Here is a 16,970-nt window from a genome sequence, read left to right as displayed (position 1 = left end):
TTCTTCTCTTTGTCTCTGGCAAAGCATATGCCCTAGAGCAATTACGTATTCATTTACCAGCTGTGTAACTTTGAACAAATGGACAACTTTTTCCTTTTCATTGTCATTCACTATGGAAAGTTAGCATCATAATTTTTATCTGTTTTAAGAATTAAATACAATGTTATGGCAAGCACCTAGTACATGATAGATGCTCTGTAAAATTAATTTCCTTCCTAAAGCTGTTGTGTCCTCCTGAATGCCCCTCAACTGAAAAAGCACCCAAGAAAGGAATTCTTTTCACTCATATTCTTCCTTTATCCTGGTGGGCTCTTGGTTGTAATTGTTTCAATCTGGAAAAGCAGTATTTCCTTGGCTTCAGCCCCACTCCACTAACCTGCCTCATCTTCCTTTGTCTTCCCAGAGAGTGCAGTTGACTTAGAAAAAAGTGGGTGTTTGATCTGCACTCTGTTGCTCTTTAGTTTGGACTATGGCCAGACTGACATAAATCTGAGCCAGTCTGAACCCAGGCCCCACAAGGCTGAGCAAAAAGAAAGGACTCTGGACTAAACCAGGATTGTCCAGCATTTACAGTGGCACTCTGGCTTGCTATCGAAGTTCCTAGCAAACAGTATTTCTCTAATGTATTTTGTGGAATGTCAGGGTTATATCAGATATTAGTAAACACTATAAAAATACTTTGGGGTCAGGTAAGTTGGAAAATGCTGTAATATTGGCCTCTCAAATTCATATATACAATTACATGCTTTGAGAAATAGCATAATAAAGAAAACTGTTGAACTTTGACCACCCCAGCACCTTCCTGGCTCTTTTTTTTTTTTTTTTTTTTTTTTGAAAAATAATACACAAATCAGTGCCTTTGTCGTCAAGTACCTAAACTCAGAACGAGGTTGCTTACGTCCTAAACATGTTGAGACGGGTAAGCTGTAGGCACTTAAGTTCCCACATAACATTTCACTCCTTGCTTTACGGTTTTTCGAGATGAGCTTCTCCGTGTGTGCTTATTCTGATTTATGTGTTTTTTCTTCCTGTGTAGCCCAATGCATGGAAATCTAACAGAATGGAACACAAATCAGCATCCCTTTCTGCTAGCCGGGAGTCTGCTTTTACCAGTCCAATCTCTGTTACCAAATCAGTGGTACTGGCTGGTGGCACAGTTCTAAGTTCTCCCAAAGAGGTGAGTGAGGATTAAGTAGGGCAGCCTTTTCTTAAGTTGCCATTTCCCATTTGCTTATGTACTAATATGCAGTGTGACATGCATGTGCATAGCTGTAATGCCATTTCTTGTGTAGCCATGCTTAACTGAGAGTCATTTCTTCACTGATGTTTCCCTTGACTATCCAAAAGTAGGCAGGGACGGTGGGGTAACTGCCCTGTGGTAGACTAAGGTCTACCTGTATTAGGCTGGCATTTTGCTGGTCACTGTAGAGAGAGCAAAGGCTGTCATAACTATAGAAACCCTGTAAAACTGAAGTCTATTTAAATAAAAGCATTACTTACTTTTGGTAAAAGAATTGTTAAACAGACTACCAGATTCTGGAAATCAGTACCATGTAGGAGTAACCCAGAGAACCCAGTTCTTGCTCTTTGCTGTCAGGAGCAACCTATTTGTGGTATTTGCCCAGAGTCCCTCCAGCACCACTCCTCCAATTGAGATCAGCTCCTCTCGTCTGACCAAGTTGACCCGCAGAACCACCGACAGGAAGAGCGAGTTCCTGAAGACTCTGAAGGATGACCGGAATGGAGACTTCTCAGAGAACAGAGACTGTGAAAAGATGGAGGATGTAAGAGCCTAGGGTTTCTCAGGGGCAGCAGAGGTCTTTTCCGTTGTTATATATGTGCTTTCTTATGGGAGAGAAGGATGTGACAAGATTTTAAAATGTGCCGAACTCTTGTCTGTATGAGTAACAGCCTTCTAAATCCTGGGGTAAAGTTAATTTAATCCTTTGTTCAGAGATTTCAAGTTAGGATTTATTTTTATGACCTTTCACCTACTGAAGGGTATCTTGATATCTTTCATATTTTAGCAATTACTTTTAAAGCAGCCATAAACATCAACGTGCAGGTTTTTGTATGGACGTAAGTTTTCAGTTTGTTTTGGTAAATACTAAGTGTGATTGCTGGGTTGTATGATAAGAGTATGTTTAGTTTTGTAGAGAACTACCAGTCTTTGAAAGTGACTATACCATTTCGCAGCTCCACCACCAGTGAGTGAGAGTTTCTGTTCCACATCCTTACCAATATTTCACATTATCACTATGTGGGATTGGACCATTGTATTAGTAATTGGTTTCTGGTGGTATTTTGTTGTTATTTTAATTGTATTTTCTTGATCACATGGAGCATCCTTTCATACATGTATTGTCTTCTGTATCTTCTTTGGTGGTGTGTTTGTTCAGATCTTCCCACCACTTCATTTTTTTTTTTAAAGAATTATTTTAACTTGGGACCAGCAGTTAGCGTAATGACTATGTCGCTGGACTCCCACGTAGTTGACCACGGTTCACGTCCCGGACCTGGTGGCTTAAAATTTAGACCTAGTGTATGTGCTTGCGTGCACAAGATCCCGAAAGGAGAATGGAGAAGAAGGGATTGCCGCGTGGACATCCCCCTGAGGGGTGATTTCTTGCTTTCTGTCTCTCTGTCTGTCTGGCAAGTGCACGTGCCCTATACCAAAACCCCCCCCCCTGCGCCCCCCCCCCAAAAAAAAAAAAAAAATTATTTTAACTTTATTTATTATTATTGTTTTCTAATTTGACCAGAGAGAGAAAGTGAGACAGGAAGCCATCAGGTCCAGGACTCAAACCTAGTTGGTAATGTGGGAGTCAGGCACCTTTAAGCACCACACCACCTGCTGGCTCCTCTTACTGTTGAGTTTTAAGAACTCTTTGTAGAGAGTAGTCCTTTATCAAATGTCTTTAGCAAATGTTCTCTCCCAGTCTGTAGTTTTTAAAATTCTCTTGATAATGTCTTTTATAGAGCAGAAATTTTTTTTCCTTTTCTTTGGCGGGGTGGGGGGTTTGCTATAGGGCGCATGTGCTCGCCGTAAAGACAGAGATAGAAAATGAGAAATCACTCCCCACGGGGATGGCCAAGTCGCAACCCCTTCTCTTCTATTCTCCTCTCGGGATCTTGGGCACACACGTACATGCTCCCGGCGTGAATTCAAGCCACTGAGTCTGTAACTTGAACGGCAGTTGACCATATATGGGAGTCCGGTGACATAGCCATTACGCCAATTGCTAGCCCCAGAGCAGAAACTTTTATTTTTGGTGAAGTCTAGTTAATCAGTTATATATTGTGTGAATTGGGCTTTGATGTTGAATCTAAAAAGTCATTGCCATGCACAAGGCTATCTTGTGTTTTCTCATTTATTTTTAGGAGCATGACATTTATGTCTTGCATTTTATTAATACATTTAGGTCTGTGACCCACTATGATTCTTTTTTAGAGTTTTTTTTCCCTATAGGGCACGTGTGCTCGCCAGAAAGAGACAGAAAGTGAGAAATCACCCCCCAGGGGGGATGGCCACACCACAGTCCCTTCTCCTCCATTCTCCTCTCGAGATCCTGGCATGCATGCACACGTGTCCAGCATGAGGTTAAGCCACCAAGTCTGGGACTCAAACCACAGTCAACTACTTGGGAGTCCAGTGACATAGCCATTACACTAACTGCTGGTCCCTCCCACTTTGATTTTTTGTAAAGGGCATAGGACCTGTGTCTGTCTGTCTCTTTTTCCTTCCTTCCTTTCACATGTGAGTATCTAGTTGTCCCAGCACATTTGTTTTCAAGACTAGATATATTTTTATGACCATTGTATTTGAAGACTGGATTTATTTTTCTTTCATTGTATTACCTTTGTTCCTTTGTTGGAGATCAGTTGACTATATAAGTGTATTTCTGGGCTCTGTTTTGTTGCATTAATCTGTTTGTCTATTCCTCTTTTTTTCTTTTCAATTTTTGCTAGAGGGCACATATGCCTACTGGAGAGAAGAGGGAAAGTGAGAAAGCACCCCCTAGGGAGGGGGGCCATGTCACTGTCCCCTCTTCCATTCTTCTCTCTGGGTTTTAGACATACATATACATGTATTTTGCTTGATTTTTCAAGCCGACAGGTCCAAGACTCGAATTGCATAGTTGGCCATGTGAGATCCAGCTTCTTAACTACCATGCCACCTGCTAGCGCTGTATTTTCTGTCAGTACCACACTGTCTTAATTACTCTGGCTTTCCTAGTAAGTCTTCGTGTCAGATGATACCAGTCTTTAAAGTTTGTTCTTCAGTATTGTGTTGGCTAGACTCCATCTTTTGCCTCAGCATATAAGCTTTAGAATCAATTTGCTGATGTTGCAGATCCTCATTTTTAAGTGGGGAAGACCTATTGCCTGAGGCTGTCTTCTGGAAAGCATTTTCCAGAGTTCTGGCTCCTTGACTATGTATGGTGCATATCTTGCCACAAAGGATTATAAACCAAGCATGTCCTTCCTGTTCCTTATCACAGTTGGAGGACAACAGCACACCTAAACCAAAGGAAAATGGGGAGGAAAGCTGTCATCAGAATGGTCTTGCTCTCCCTGTAGTGGAAGAAGGGGAGGTCCTCTCACACTCTCTAGAAGCAGAGCACAGGTGAGTGAGTGAGTGAGCTCCCAGGGCACGCCATGTGTTGCCTTTAGGACCTTGATCCTACAGATGACAGTTTCCACAAGCACCATAAATTGATATTTGTGGTATGCCCCAGGTTGGGCTGTTGTACACTGGACATCTCTCAGAGATGACCAGCTTTTTCACAGTCTCTTTCCCAAGCTTTTCATGTCTATTAATTTCATATTCAGTTTATGGCTATAGTCAGGGAGTAGAAGACAAGGGAACCTTTTTTCTTGGACTGTTGTGTAGGCCCCCTTGATCTTGGCACAATGAGCATTTACCATAAGACCTCTCTTTTTCTTTTTCTTCTTCTTTTTTTATTTATTTTTTTTTTGAGAGAGAGGTATTCGCTATAGGGTGCGTGTGCTCACCAGACAGACAGAGAGAGACATAGAGACAGAAAGCAAGAAATCACCCCCCAGGGGGGATGGTCACACCGCAATCCCTTCTCCATTCTCCTCCCGGGATCTTGGGCACGCACGCACACGCGCCTGGCGTGAGTTCTAAGCCACCGGGTCTGGGACGCAAACCACAGTCAACTACATGGGAATCCAGCGACAGCCATTACGCTAACCGCTGGTTCCCCATAAGACCTCTTTAAGGGGCCTTGGAAGGTACTAGATGCCCATGCATGGAGGTCTGTTGTTTAAATGTGGACCTTTAATACACGGCATACAGCTGGATGGCAGGTGGGGCCTGCCAGGTGTGGTAGTACCTACTTAGCAGACGGCTGCTGTTCAGAGGAACCTGAGGGTCAACCAGATATGAGCGAGTCCACAATGCTACAAAATTAAAGAAGAACTTAGGTACATGGGGAAATATGCTAATGTGCTGACAAGGAGCAAAAGTGAGATTTCTTCTGTTTTGGGCTATGAGATAGCCCACCTAGCCTGGCTCTTTATGTTGCCATGATTTCTGCTCCTACTGTTTCTTCTATAGCTCTTACTGTCTCAACTATTTCATTAGAAGCGCGTAAGTAGCCATAATTAAAGCTTGTCCCCCTGGGGAGAAGAAAACAACAGAGTTCCTTTTCTAACACTGAATGTCCCCGGGCAGGAAAGTTTTCTTTAGAAAGTGGTGGGCTACCTGCTTAGGCTTAATGGTGTCGGTTTCTTTTCCTATCCTCTTGTCTCCACCAGATTGTTGAAAGCAATGGGATGGCAGGAGTATCCTGAAAATGATGAGAATTGCCTTCCCCTCACAGAGGATGAGCTCAAGGAGTTCCACATGAAGACAGAGCAGGTATGTCATAAACCTCTCCTAAAGGTGAATCAGTAATTTAGGAGAGAAAGAAGTCAGGCAGTCGTTGCCCTTAGGGAGTCCCAGTTTATTGTGAGAGAAAAACTTAAAAATAAAAGAAGTAAGTTGAATTACCATAAAAGATTGTAGTGAGGCATCTAACTCTGCCGAGACAGTGGAGCTCTCCAGTGGTAGAATTAGCAGATTCTAGAAAGTCTGTTCATTTGTCCTTACAGCTCTAATCCCTTATCAGATCCACTGGGCAGTGTTCCAGAGTTACAGTATGAGCTGTAGGTTCAGAAAGCTGGCTCACCCTCTTCTGCTTCCAGTCCTGTTTCCTTTTGGTGCTGTAGCCAGAGCTAAGAAGCCAGAGACCTATATGAATTTATTCCAAAATTGCTTGGATTCCTTTTCTGAATAAAACTGTCAGGTCCTAAGGTTTACAGCACTGAACCAGACAGATGGTGCTTCTACAAACCTTGATGAGCTTTACTACATTCTGGTGGCATATATTTAAAGCAAAAATTACAGTGGATAAATCCTATAAAAGGACACAGTTCAGGCTGACCTAAGACACTGCCACTCAGAACTCCCTAGAAATAGGGGAATGATGTTTAGGGGCAGCCCGTAATGCAGCAGTTAATCCCTGTGCAGAGAGGAGATGAAGCCCGCCTGGCCTACTGTGTATAAATCCTGGCCCTGGTAGCACACTACATGCTCTCTGTGATACATGTGCCCTCTGGCAAAAAAATTTTTTTGGATGGTTCACTTGTACATTGAAGTTTGAAAAGCTCTGCTAGGAGAGATGTAAGATCTCTTAGAGGGCCAGCCCCATGGCCTAGTGATTAAGGGAACTGGATTCCACATGGCCAGCCACAGAAATCCCATTATGTGTGTGCATGCCCAAAATCACTACAGAAGAAATGGAGAAAGGCCTCACATCCCATTGTTGGGTTCTGTCTGTCTCTGTGTGTCTCTCTGTCTCTCCCTCAGAAGCATAGAGTGCCCTCTGGCAATTTTTTAAAAAGGTCTCTTAGAAGGCCCCTCTCCTCTACATTCTACCTACTGAGGCCTGACCTTTCCTACATCCGATGGGCGAGTATAATCAGTGATGTTTTTTTTTTTTTCTTTCTTTCTCTCCCATGCTAACCACAGCTGAGAAAAAACGGCTTTGGAAAGAATGGCTTCTTGCAGAGCCGCTGTTCCAGCCTGTTCTCCCCTTGGAGAAGCACTTGTAAAGCAGAGTTTGAAGACTCAGACACAGAAACCAGTAGCAGTGAAACATCAGACGACGATGCCTGGAAGTAGGCATATAAATGCTCACAGTTTAACTTGACCCAGTAAACTCGGCTTGTGTGTTTAGGGAGTATACAAAAGAAATCATTCTTTTCCTTTTCTTATGTTGTTCAGTACTTCATGCACAAGGGATGACGCCCCTGTCTGCAACAGCTTCTACTACCAGCCCTTGGGGCACTCACCCCTGTGCTCAAGCAATCATTGTCAATGACAAAGTGACTCTTGAAGTTATAATTGTATTAAATTAATGCTAATAATTTGGATATTTTATTTTATTTTTGGCTGCTCGGGTAACTTTAGCCCTTAACCAAGCATATGTGGTTTTTTTGTTTTTGTTTTTCTTTTCTTTTTTGGGTACAGCTGTAAAATATTTGGATATAGGAAATGTTGTGTTATTCTTGCAGCCTTGATATTCAGGGTGGATTGTAAAATATAAATTTTTGTGAGATTTCAAAGATTAAGATTATTTTGATAACATTATTTACAGATTTAAAAGATGTGGTTATCACAAGTCTGTTGAAGGGGGAAACTACTGCATAAAATAACTAACTTGGAATAAATATTTTGCATCAGTTTGGGTTGTCTTGTGTAAAAAGTATATTTTCTTTAAAATTAGAGAAATGGGTTCTTTTTTAGGTGAATTATTCTTACAAGTCTGGGGGGGGGGTCAAACAAACCGGCTTCTCCTTTTTAGCATGAACTACTTTGATGCAGAAAAACTTGTACAATGTATTGTCGGTAATAAAGTCAGAAGCCAAGTTTTCCTTCCTGGAACTATCTTTCGGTGCCCATGAGTTTACCAATGTGCATATTGTAAGGAAGGCCTGTGCCGCAGTTTTCCTATAAAAATCCTTTGTCAGGGAAAGGCTCAAGCCATTGCTAGCCAGTTGGTCGGTTGAAGCAGCAGGTTGTTTTTCATCCCCCTAGTGTATGCCCAAGGCACCATGGAAGGTTCTGGGGATCCAGGGAGCTAGGTAAGAAAAGAGAACCAACAGTTACATTGGGAAATAGAAAACAGTAGGCCAAGAACTGATGAACAAGTGTAAGTTAAACATCTGGCACTGATAATCTTTGGGTATCACTGCAGTAATTAGTCCCTAAGGGTGTAGATAGAGGAGCAAGGTCATACTCTTAACTGGGAGAGGAGTAGCAGGCCTGAACTCATGTTAGGTAAAGGACTTTGTGATAGGCAGGTAGCTAGTAATGATCTGCAGCCCTAAGAGAACAGCAGAGCACACAGTGTCCCATCAGTCACAGTTTATCAGGACTTACAACCAGATTCTCCCCAAAATACCTTCTTCCCACCCAGCTCCTGGCTCTGGGAGGGTGAGCCAAATACCATTTTAATTCCTTAGTACTTGAGGAAGACACAGGGATGATTGTAAATTTCCCTCTTATCATTCCTCATACCAACCAGACATTTTGGTCAACCTCCTGATTCCCACTGGGGCAATAAACTAATTGGGCATTTTATCCTAATTAGGTTGCACCTATCTTGACTCACAGTGGGCATGCGCAGTTAGATGAAATGCCTCAAATTCTTCTTGTGAAGAGAGAGGCTGAAGAAGCCCTAGAATTCAAAGGACACAGATAATGTGACAGACCTCCCACTGTTAAACATTCATTATCACCTCTGGTAATAACACATGAGCTAGTCCCAAACGCAGTTGCTGCCTAGCAACCTGGCTGCCCAAGTCTTTTGGGTGTACTTCTTTCCTAAAATCTTTCTTTCCTATTAAATTCTCTTTTCTACGTACTTTTATTGTGGTTGTTGCTTTATTTTGCGCCTAGGGACAGGTCTCTAATTTTAGTGATCTATTCTCAAAGAACCAAGGACTTTACACAACGCCACTCAACATTCCCACCCTATGACAAACTCACGCGTATGGGCTCTGAACCAGAGGAGGCAGAGGATAGGAACAGAGACTTGGGACATTTGCCAACATGTGGGACATTTTCCAAATTCTGATGGCCAAGAACGCAGGAACCTTATCTGCTATAGTAAATTATAGTTCCTACTGTTAGAATAGTATAAGCAATCCATGAAAATGTGTATTACTGGATACTCCTTTAGTTGTGAATATTGATGTTAAAATATGAAAAAATGCATCTTAGGATCACTGAAATACTGTAAGACTATATTGTTGCAGAATTATTAAAATTCAAGTTGAGAAGTAGGTTGAGTTTTGGGCTTTGCCATTTACTAGCTGTTTGGGAACTTTTTTTTTTTTTTTTTTTTTTTGGCGGGGTTTTTCACTATAGGGCGTGTGCGCTCGCCAGACAGACAGAGACATAGAGACAGAAAGTGAGAAATCACCCCCTGGGGGGATGGTCACGCCGCAATCCCTTCTCCATTCTCCTCTCAGGATCTTGAGCACACACGCCCGGCATGAGTTTTAAGCCTCCGGGTCTGGGAGGCGAACCGCGGTCGACTACATGGGAGTCCAGCGACACAGCCATTACGCTAACTGCTGGTTCCCAATTTTTTTAAAAAATATATTTCAATTGACTTTATTTTATTTGACCAGCAAGAGAGAGAGGGAAAGCGAGGAAGCAAGTCACCAGGTCTGGGACTCGAACTGCAATCAGCCATGTGAGAGTCCAGTGCCCTTAACCACCATGCTACCTGCTGGCCCCTTGGAACATATTTCTAAAAATCTTCCTATTCTAGGATTTCTCAGCTAGACTGAAAACAAATTATTTAAAACACTATAGCTTGGGTGCTGGTCATACCTTGGCCTGCCTTACTTTAGAGAAAGTAGCTCTTTAGAAATATGGGGCCAGCTCAAGAGCTCCCTCCTCTGACTTAAATGAAAACATTCTTGCTGTGGGGAGACTGGAGGATAACTGTGAAGAGGGGACATGCCCTAGGAGAGACGGAAGGTAAGAGAATCCCTTCTCTTTCATTGCTCCTTTTGGGTACACAGGCGGTCCAGGCATGATTTCAGGCCACAGGGTCTGGAACGCAGCTGTGCAGATAGCTGTGTGGGAACAAGCCACATTACCGTGCCACAGTCTGGCCCCCTGATGGAGGATAATTTGATGAAGAAAAGACCTGCCTGGCCCCTGGCTCCTGGCCACTGGGGGAAGGGTTTCTTTCTGGGCTTGATTCCCTCACCTGATCATGTTCTCCCACAGCTTAATCCTCTGTACTGCAGACTTTCTCGCTCTACACCTGAAGAACCAGAGGAATCTGAAAGGGAGTGAGATGGTTATGCCAAAGCTGTGGTTGCTTCCAGGGATGCACCCGCTAGAAGAGGTACTCATTCTGGGGTTGCCAGGCAGAAGGCCCCAGAAGCTGTTCAGTGACCAGTGCCAGGGCATTGGTAAGGGCCCAGCTGGTCTAGGAGGCAGCTGTCTTTACAGGTACTGGCAGGGAAACCAAGGTGTGGTGCTAAGAAACAACTTGCTCAAGCCCATGCAATGAGGTGGGACAGGCTTTGTGACACTGACACCAGGGCTCCTCCCAAAGGTGGTCAGGGTTTCCCCACCCATCCTACTTAGCCTGCCCAGGCCTGTTGATGCTGCCCAGGGAGCCAAGATGACTCCTCCCCAAACATAAACATGAAAATCTCTTGGACCCAAGAGACCTAGCCCTGCCTTCTCTCTGCCTTCTGTCCCACCTTCTGCAGGCTTGTGTCACCAAACTGATTCCATCCTATGGCTTCCAACTCTGGGGAGCCAGGGCTTCTGCCTTGTGGGTCCTGCGACATGGTTTTCCGCTCCCAGGCCTTGTTGGCCACTCACACTCAGCGCTTCTGCATTGGCCGCCTGGCCCGGGACGTGACCCTTGGAGCACAGCCCTCAGTGACTACTGGACCGCCTGGCGCTGCGGTAAGGGTTCCTCCGTGGCGGTGGGCGGGCATTCGAGTGAGCCGATCCTCAGGATACCTACCCCATCCCCAGGTTTTGCCACAAGAACTCCAGGATCTCCCAGGCCAGGAGTCCAGCAAATCTGCTCTAAAGAGGCTAACAGAGGAGGTACATTCTCCTGACTTCTCCCATGCCCCCAAACTTAGGGCGTCCTTCCCCGCGTGTGGATCATTATGGGGCAGATTACCCCAACACGGAGATGGCAGATCACTGTTACCTCCAGGTGCAGTGCCTGCGGCTGTCCCTACAGGAAATGCGAACCCGGATAACAGAGGACCCCAGGGGTTCGGGGCCCTGGACGCATTCAGAGGCCCTGCATCAGGGTTCTGTCTCTGAGGCGGCCGGCAGCCCCAGCGAGCGGTTGCGGGCGCTGCACCGGACTCGAGCAAGGCGCGTTGCAGAGACGGAAGCACAAAGCCGAGCTCTGGAGCGACGCGGCGAGGGTGAAGGACAAGGGATCTAGGGACCCGCTTCGGACCCGGGCTTACGGTAGCTCGGACCCATTCTGACAAGTCCCTTACTCCCTCAGAACTGAGTCGGCGCCTCCAAGACGTGGCCCGGACCAGGATTGGGATATCCCGCCTATTCCGCTTGGAGCAGGAACTTCGAGAACTCCGGGCTGAGGCCGGGCAGACGCGGGGAGCTGTAGAGATGCTGGAGACGCGCGTTCAAGAGCTACAGCGGCAGCCTGCGTGAGACCCGGACCCAGCCGCGCCTGGAAGCCCCACCCGTGACGTGGTCTCCCGGTGCGTGGCTGGCTGGGTGATCCAGGAAGCCGCCAGACACTTGGCGAGAAGCGGAGCTCAGTTTTCCGAGCATACCGGCCAACCCAGGAACTCTGGCTGCCGAGATCAGGTGAGACAGGGGCCCGAGGACATGCGCGGGACAAAGTCCCGAGTCCCCAGAAAGACCGCTTTCCTGTCCCCCACTCCCTAGGGCCCTGCGTGAGGCCTACATTCGAGGCGGGGGCCAAGACCCCAGCATTCTCAGCCAGATTTGGCATTTGCAAGTGGAGGCATCAGCACTGGAGCTGTGGAGGTCACAGACCCGCAGGGGTGAACGGGGGCGCTCGACAGGAGGGCATCTCGGCCGCGGGGATCTCAGTTCTGGGCGGAAGAAAGGGTGTGAGGGCCATCCTTTGCATGAGGACCACCTGAGCAAAAGACCCGAGGTAGGAAACCGGGTGTTGCCTTGTCCAGAGAGCTGGAAGGCTGGAGAGCTGCTCAGAGTCGCACCCGGTGGTGACCAGTGGGACTTGCTCATCCCGGGAAGGGCGGGGGAGCTTCTGTCGGTGGAGGCCGGAAACCGGCGCCTGGAGGCACAAATCCTGGCCTTGCAGATGCAGAGGGGCCTGGCCCAGAAGCCCTGGGGTCAGTGACCCCACCCCCTCCCAGCCCATCCCATGAACACCCGCTAGCAGGCCTGGCTGGGGAGCAGGGGTGGAGGGAACGCGTGTGGGGAAGGAGGCCGTGTTTGTGCCCCGTGCGTGAATGGCCTGTTTCCATGCATCTGTGTGTCCCTGTATCCGTTACCCCGCGAATCCATTTATGGGGGCAGGGCAGGGGTATCGAGCCCAGTTATGAGGCACCAACTTTCTCTGCTCCTAGGGCCCAGGACCAGCCCCAGTCCACGCTTAAAGGGAAAGGGGGATCCCCCACTCCTCCCGCCACCAGTGGCACCCCCGCTGCCGCCGCTTCCAAACTCCATGGACACCCAGTTTTGGGGAGACACGAAAAAGGCTGTGAGGACCAGAGAGCGTGGGGGTGGGGCTGGGCCAGTTCAGCTTAGGGCAGGGTGGCACCCGCGGGTAGGCGGCATTCTAGGAGGCAGCCTCTTCCCTGCACCTACAGCATCCTGAAATCACGACCAGGAACCAAGGCCAGGATCCTCACCTTCTGCCCACCTGTGATGTGCTGGGCCCTGCGCCCTATGACCCTGGGTAAGGCCTGCCCCTTCTTCCGTATCCGGGGACTTGGCTACCACTACTAAGGAGCCCACTGGAGCCAGCTACGGCTGAGGAGCTGGGGCAGAGTGCAGGGGTGAGAGGAGAGAATTCTGTTTGTGTACTTAAGACTCCTGTCCCCCAGGGCTGGCCTGGTCATTTTCTATGACTTCCTTCGGGGCCTTGAGGCTTCTTGGACTTGGGTGCAGCTAATGGCTGGCCTGGCCAGAGATGGACATGATACAGGAGTGACCACAGCACTGCCCCCAGCCCTTTGTTTGCCTCCACCTCCAGCCCCTGGGCCTACTGGCAATTGTGCCATCCTTGCCAGCAGGCAGCCTGTGCCCAGGTCAGTAAATGGAGATCATGCCTTAAGTACTCTGCCATAACTGAGACTCCTCATCCTGCTAAATTTCTCCGTCGGTGTTCAGGGTCTGTATGGCTCAGAAGTCCTAGGAAGGAGTGGTAGCGTTGACTTCAACCCCTCTTTGTGGTTCCACAGACTGCCACCCTCACCATCAGTATCCATGGTCTGTGAACTACAAGCTTGGCAGGGGCAGGCATGGGCTAGTGCACCACAGTCAAAGGCTTGGGCCTCACTGGTGTTATTTGACAGTGACCAGCGGGTGCTAAGTGGCCATTGGCGCCTCCCGCTTCGGGCCCTTCCTCTGGACCCAAGCCTCAAGCAGCTGAATGGGATTTCCCAGGTAAGCATGGAGAGTGGGAAGCGGGTCTGCTCCTCCATGGTAGAAGCAAAACCAACTCCCCTCTTCCCAGGCAGGTCAGGCTGAGCTCTTTCTGCGACTGGTGAATGCAAGAGATGCAGCTGTCCAGGCACTGGCAGAGATCAATCCAGCAAGTGCCCACGCATACCAGTACCCACCACCGGTGAGGGCCAACTAGAACGAGGGACACCACAGGTGCCCTGGCTAACAGCCAGCCTTTACTGCCCACATACCAGCTAATACAAAACCACCTCTGTGCATTAATTCATGGGCTTCTCACATCTTTACTAGGTTAAGTGATACTACTGGGTCGTTGGGAAGTCATATTTTTGTATAGAAATAGGAAAGTATATGACTTTTCCAATGACCTCATAATAGATAAGGAAATCAAAGATTAATTTGATTCATAGTATATAGTTGAAACTCAAAGTCCCGACTCCAGAACTGTGCCCTGAACCTCTATAGTTATACTAAACACCTTTCTGCCCATTCCACAGGTATCATCCAGCTCATCTTCACTGAAAGCCAACCCCCTCATCCCCATGGCTGGCTTTGCTGACCCCCCACCTACTGTGGAAGAGCCCCTCCACAGAGTCAAGGAAAGAGATCAGGATGTGAGCCCTCACCACAGCTCTGATCCTCCCCCACGGGGTTTCTGAGATCAGGTGAACATTGGTAACCTGTGCAAAATGAGGGCATGGATCAAAGCCTATTCCCAGACCTGCAGCAGGGTCTAGAAGCAGAGCAGTTATGAATACAAAATATGAGCTCTAACCACAACTTTACCACTTCCCACAAATACTTGACCTTACCATACCTGTTTTTTGGTCAGATTATGAGAACAAGATAGCAGGTATTTATAATACTCCCTGGCACATTAAAAAGTTCTCTGAAAGGTAAAATTTATTGTCATTATTTTTTTTTAATTGGCCAGAGAGACATAAAGAAAGCACACTACCAGGTCCAGGGCCCGAACCACAGTCAGCCATGTGGGAGTCCAGCTGCCTTAACCACATCACCTGCCAGTCCTTACTCTCTAGAGATTTTTGCTAGAGTATGTACTCATGGAGTGACAAGGAGACAGAAAGTGAGAAATCACACACACACACGCACACATGCCCAGGGCATGGCCACACCGTAATACCTTTTCCATTTTCCTCTCAGAATTTTGAGCGCACACACACACATACACCCAGCATGTTTAAGCTACCGGATCCAGGACTTGAACCACGGTTAACTACGTCTGAATCCAGCAACACGATGATGCCATCTACTGGTCCCAGGAGGCATTCTTTAATCCCAACTAAAGAACTTTAAATAAAAGCCAGGGCACAGCCATTTCTCCTAAGGCCAGGGAGCCAGGGTTTTTTTTGTTTATTTTTTTGCTACAGGGTGTATGCACTCGTCAGACAGAGACAGAAAACAAGAAAACACCCCCCAGAGGGGATGGTCACGCTGCAATCCCTTCTCTTGGGATCTTGGGCATGTATGCACCCGGCGTGAGTTTTAAGCCACTGGGTCCGGGACGTGAACTGCGGCCAACTACATGGGGGAGTCCAGCGACATAGCTATTACGCTAACTGCTGGTCCCCTCCTAGAGCCAGTTTTATTGCTGGACTTATTCACATCCCAACTTCAAGACTTCTACCAGGAAGTCTCACAGGTTTGAAGTCAGTCTCCCAATAAACAGGATGACTGATTCTGAGGCCTCTTACTATTGGACTCTAACATAGGGCATAGCCCATTGGTGCTCCTCCCAAATAGGGGTGTCATGTGAGATCGAATTGCACTAGACATTGTGCCTAGCCCCAAACCCCAATGTCAACCAAAGGGGGGGGGGAGATCAAGCTATGACTGTCCTAACACAAAAAAGCCTCAGTTACACAAGGCCTTCCTCAGGAGAGAAGTTCAAAGCCAGTGTTAAGTCAGAGATTCTGCAGCCCTGTGTTACTGCAGCTAGCCCAGAAAAACTCAATTTTTCTTAGTTTAGGAAAAAATAAATAAAAAATAAACTGACAAATGGCATTCTCTTGTAGATCAGCACAACTCTCTCTGTCCTCAACAATGTTAAAAACAACAGGTTCACTGTGGCAAAGTAGCTCTATGGCTTCAGAATTGCCTAGAGCCCCTTGGGTAACATAGGACCAATGTTTAGAATTCAAACAGCACCTGGTTCAAGGTCAGGTCAGGGTCTAAATTGAGCCCTGTACTCTGGACATCAATAACCCAAGGATGGGGCATTAATACAATAACCAGTTCCATAGTACCCTTGGATTGGAAACCCAACTTCTGTTTTTTAACCTCAGATCCCATACTGAAATCCTCCAGGCAGCCCAGGATCCTGCCTAACATCTTCAAACACAATTCCAGATCAAGAGATGTAAAGTATCTTTATTTGAAAAGTCAAAATTACAGACAGCATAACAATTCCAGTGTTGCTATATTCCAACCTTTCTATACACAAAATAAATCTAAGCCAGCCAGCCTTCACAGATTCTTCCAACCATATTCAAAGTATTCCTCAACATCAGTTTCCTCAGTCCCCTCCAAACCAGAGCGCAATTCTGTACAATTACACAAACCGTTTTCCTCGGTTTTCTTCAGTTTGTTTTTCTCCTCCAGGCCAGGATTACAACCCCAGTTGGAGACTAAGTGAACCGAAGATGGATGCCACCCAAGCCTGGCTCGCAGCCAAAGTCCATCATCCATTTTCAGCACCAAAGAAGACTTTCAAGTCCTGTTTTTTAACCAAGCAGGGTCAGCCACTAGGTTCAAATATTTGAAAACAGAAAGGATACAGCACCACTGGAGGATGAAGGGCCTATGGCCGCACTTGATTTGATCACTTCCATGTGAAGTCAGGAACTGGGATTTGAACTTAAACAGATAAGTAGAGAAGGCCAAAATTAAGAAAACAAAAAAAAAGGTACCTTTGGCCACTATATAAAACTTGGAGTTTTCCAAGGCACAAATTCAGCCCATATTTAAGAAAAGCTTCAAAGCCACAAACTTTGCTTACAATCTTTATTGAAGTTATACAAAAAGAATCCCCCAAAAGTGAAAAAATACATTATATACAAAAACACTTTCCCTTGGGAGGAAGGCTCTGCTCCCTTTCTTAACATGCAGTGCTCTCAACTGTAGCTCCAGCCTCCACTGTCCCCTCTACTGCTGCCCGGCTTTCGGCCTGATTCTCAGCCTGGAAGACAAACAGGGAGCCTGGGCATAAGTGACTAGTTTAAGTCATTCC

The 16,970-nt window shown here is 46.7% G+C and overlaps 3 protein-coding genes and 1 long non-coding RNA gene across 18 annotated transcripts in view; 2 read left to right on the top strand and 2 right to left on the bottom strand.

The window, feature by feature from the left end:
• Nucleotides 1-7,280, top strand: part of GPBP1L1 (GC-rich promoter binding protein 1 like 1) — a 31,066-nt gene extending 23,786 nt beyond the window's left edge. The window contains exons 6-10 of one of the 2 annotated variants that reach the window (XM_006153823.3): nt 1,037-1,177; nt 1,626-1,784; nt 4,503-4,627; nt 5,785-5,887; nt 7,040-7,280. In XM_006153823.3, coding sequence (XP_006153885.1) covers nt 1,037-1,177; nt 1,626-1,784; nt 4,503-4,627; nt 5,785-5,887; nt 7,040-7,192 — 681 coding nt within the window. In that variant the 3' untranslated portion in view covers nt 7,193-7,280. The remainder of the gene's footprint in view (nt 1-1,036; nt 1,178-1,625; nt 1,785-4,502; nt 4,628-5,784; nt 5,888-7,039) is intronic. The other variant, XM_027773938.1, reaches the window with a different exon arrangement.
• A 241-nt stretch (nt 7,281-7,521) lies between these two features.
• LOC102476633 (uncharacterized) lies at nt 7,522-10,393 on the bottom strand. The gene is made up of 3 exons (XR_335326.3): nt 10,299-10,393; nt 8,685-8,750; nt 7,522-8,150 (listed from the first exon to the last, which is right to left on the bottom strand). It is a non-coding gene; the product is annotated as an uncharacterized LOC102476633 (long non-coding RNA).
• Nucleotides 10,394-10,699: 306 nt separating this feature from the next.
• CCDC17 (coiled-coil domain containing 17) lies at nt 10,700-16,805 on the top strand. Of its 8 annotated transcripts, none has more exons than XM_027773931.1 (12): nt 10,700-11,161; nt 11,277-11,496; nt 11,583-11,745; nt 11,825-11,908; nt 11,990-12,423; nt 12,661-12,794; nt 12,904-12,992; nt 13,141-13,344; nt 13,498-13,702; nt 13,773-13,883; nt 14,218-14,385; nt 16,343-16,805. In XM_027773931.1, the coding sequence occupies exons 1-11, from the start codon at nt 10,841-10,843 to the stop codon at nt 14,377-14,379; spliced, it is 2,127 nt and encodes a 708-aa protein (XP_027629732.1). In that variant the 5' UTR covers nt 10,700-10,840; the 3' UTR covers nt 14,380-14,385; nt 16,343-16,805. The 8 variants fall into 8 exon arrangements, 7 of the variants coding, with proteins under 7 accessions (XP_027629732.1, XP_027629733.1, XP_027629731.1 ...); XM_027773932.1 differs by lacking the exon at nt 16,343-16,805 and having other exon boundaries at nt 10,700-11,014; nt 11,087-11,161; nt 14,218-14,622; XR_003550285.1 differs by lacking the exon at nt 16,343-16,805 and having other exon boundaries at nt 13,777-13,883; nt 14,218-14,352.
• The window catches only part of NASP (nuclear autoantigenic sperm protein), a 44,462-nt gene continuing 43,583 nt past the window's right edge, over nt 16,092-16,970 (bottom strand). For all 7 annotated transcript variants that reach the window (XM_006153820.3, XM_014589892.1, XM_006153819.3 and 4 more), the window contains one exon: nt 16,092-16,919. In XM_006153820.3, the coding sequence (XP_006153882.1) occupies nt 16,839-16,919 (81 nt within the window). In that variant the 3' untranslated portion in view covers nt 16,092-16,838. The remainder of the gene's footprint in view (nt 16,920-16,970) is intronic.

This window comes from Tupaia chinensis, unplaced genomic scaffold, assembly GCF_000334495.1.
Source record: "Tupaia chinensis unplaced genomic scaffold, TupChi_1.0 Scaffold000387_1, whole genome shotgun sequence".
Lineage (NCBI taxonomy): Eukaryota > Metazoa > Chordata > Mammalia > Scandentia > Tupaiidae > Tupaia > Tupaia belangeri.
Note: the sequence above shows the minus strand (reverse complement) of the source record. Positions and strands in the feature narration are given on the sequence as shown.

Bases quoted from the DNA above. Each gene is read 5' to 3' on its own strand.
- CCDC17 (XM_027773931.1), top strand. From the start codon at position 10,841: ATGGCTTCCAACTCTGGGGAGCCAGGGCTTCTGCCTTGTGGGTCCTGC. The intron at 11,162-11,276 runs GTACATTCTCCT...TGTTACCTCCAG, and splicing joins TAAAGAGGCTAACAGAGGAG to GTGCAGTGCCTGCGGCTGTC. The intron at 12,795-12,903 runs GTGAGGACCAGA...CTGCACCTACAG, and splicing joins GGGGAGACACGAAAAAGGCT to CATCCTGAAATCACGACCAG.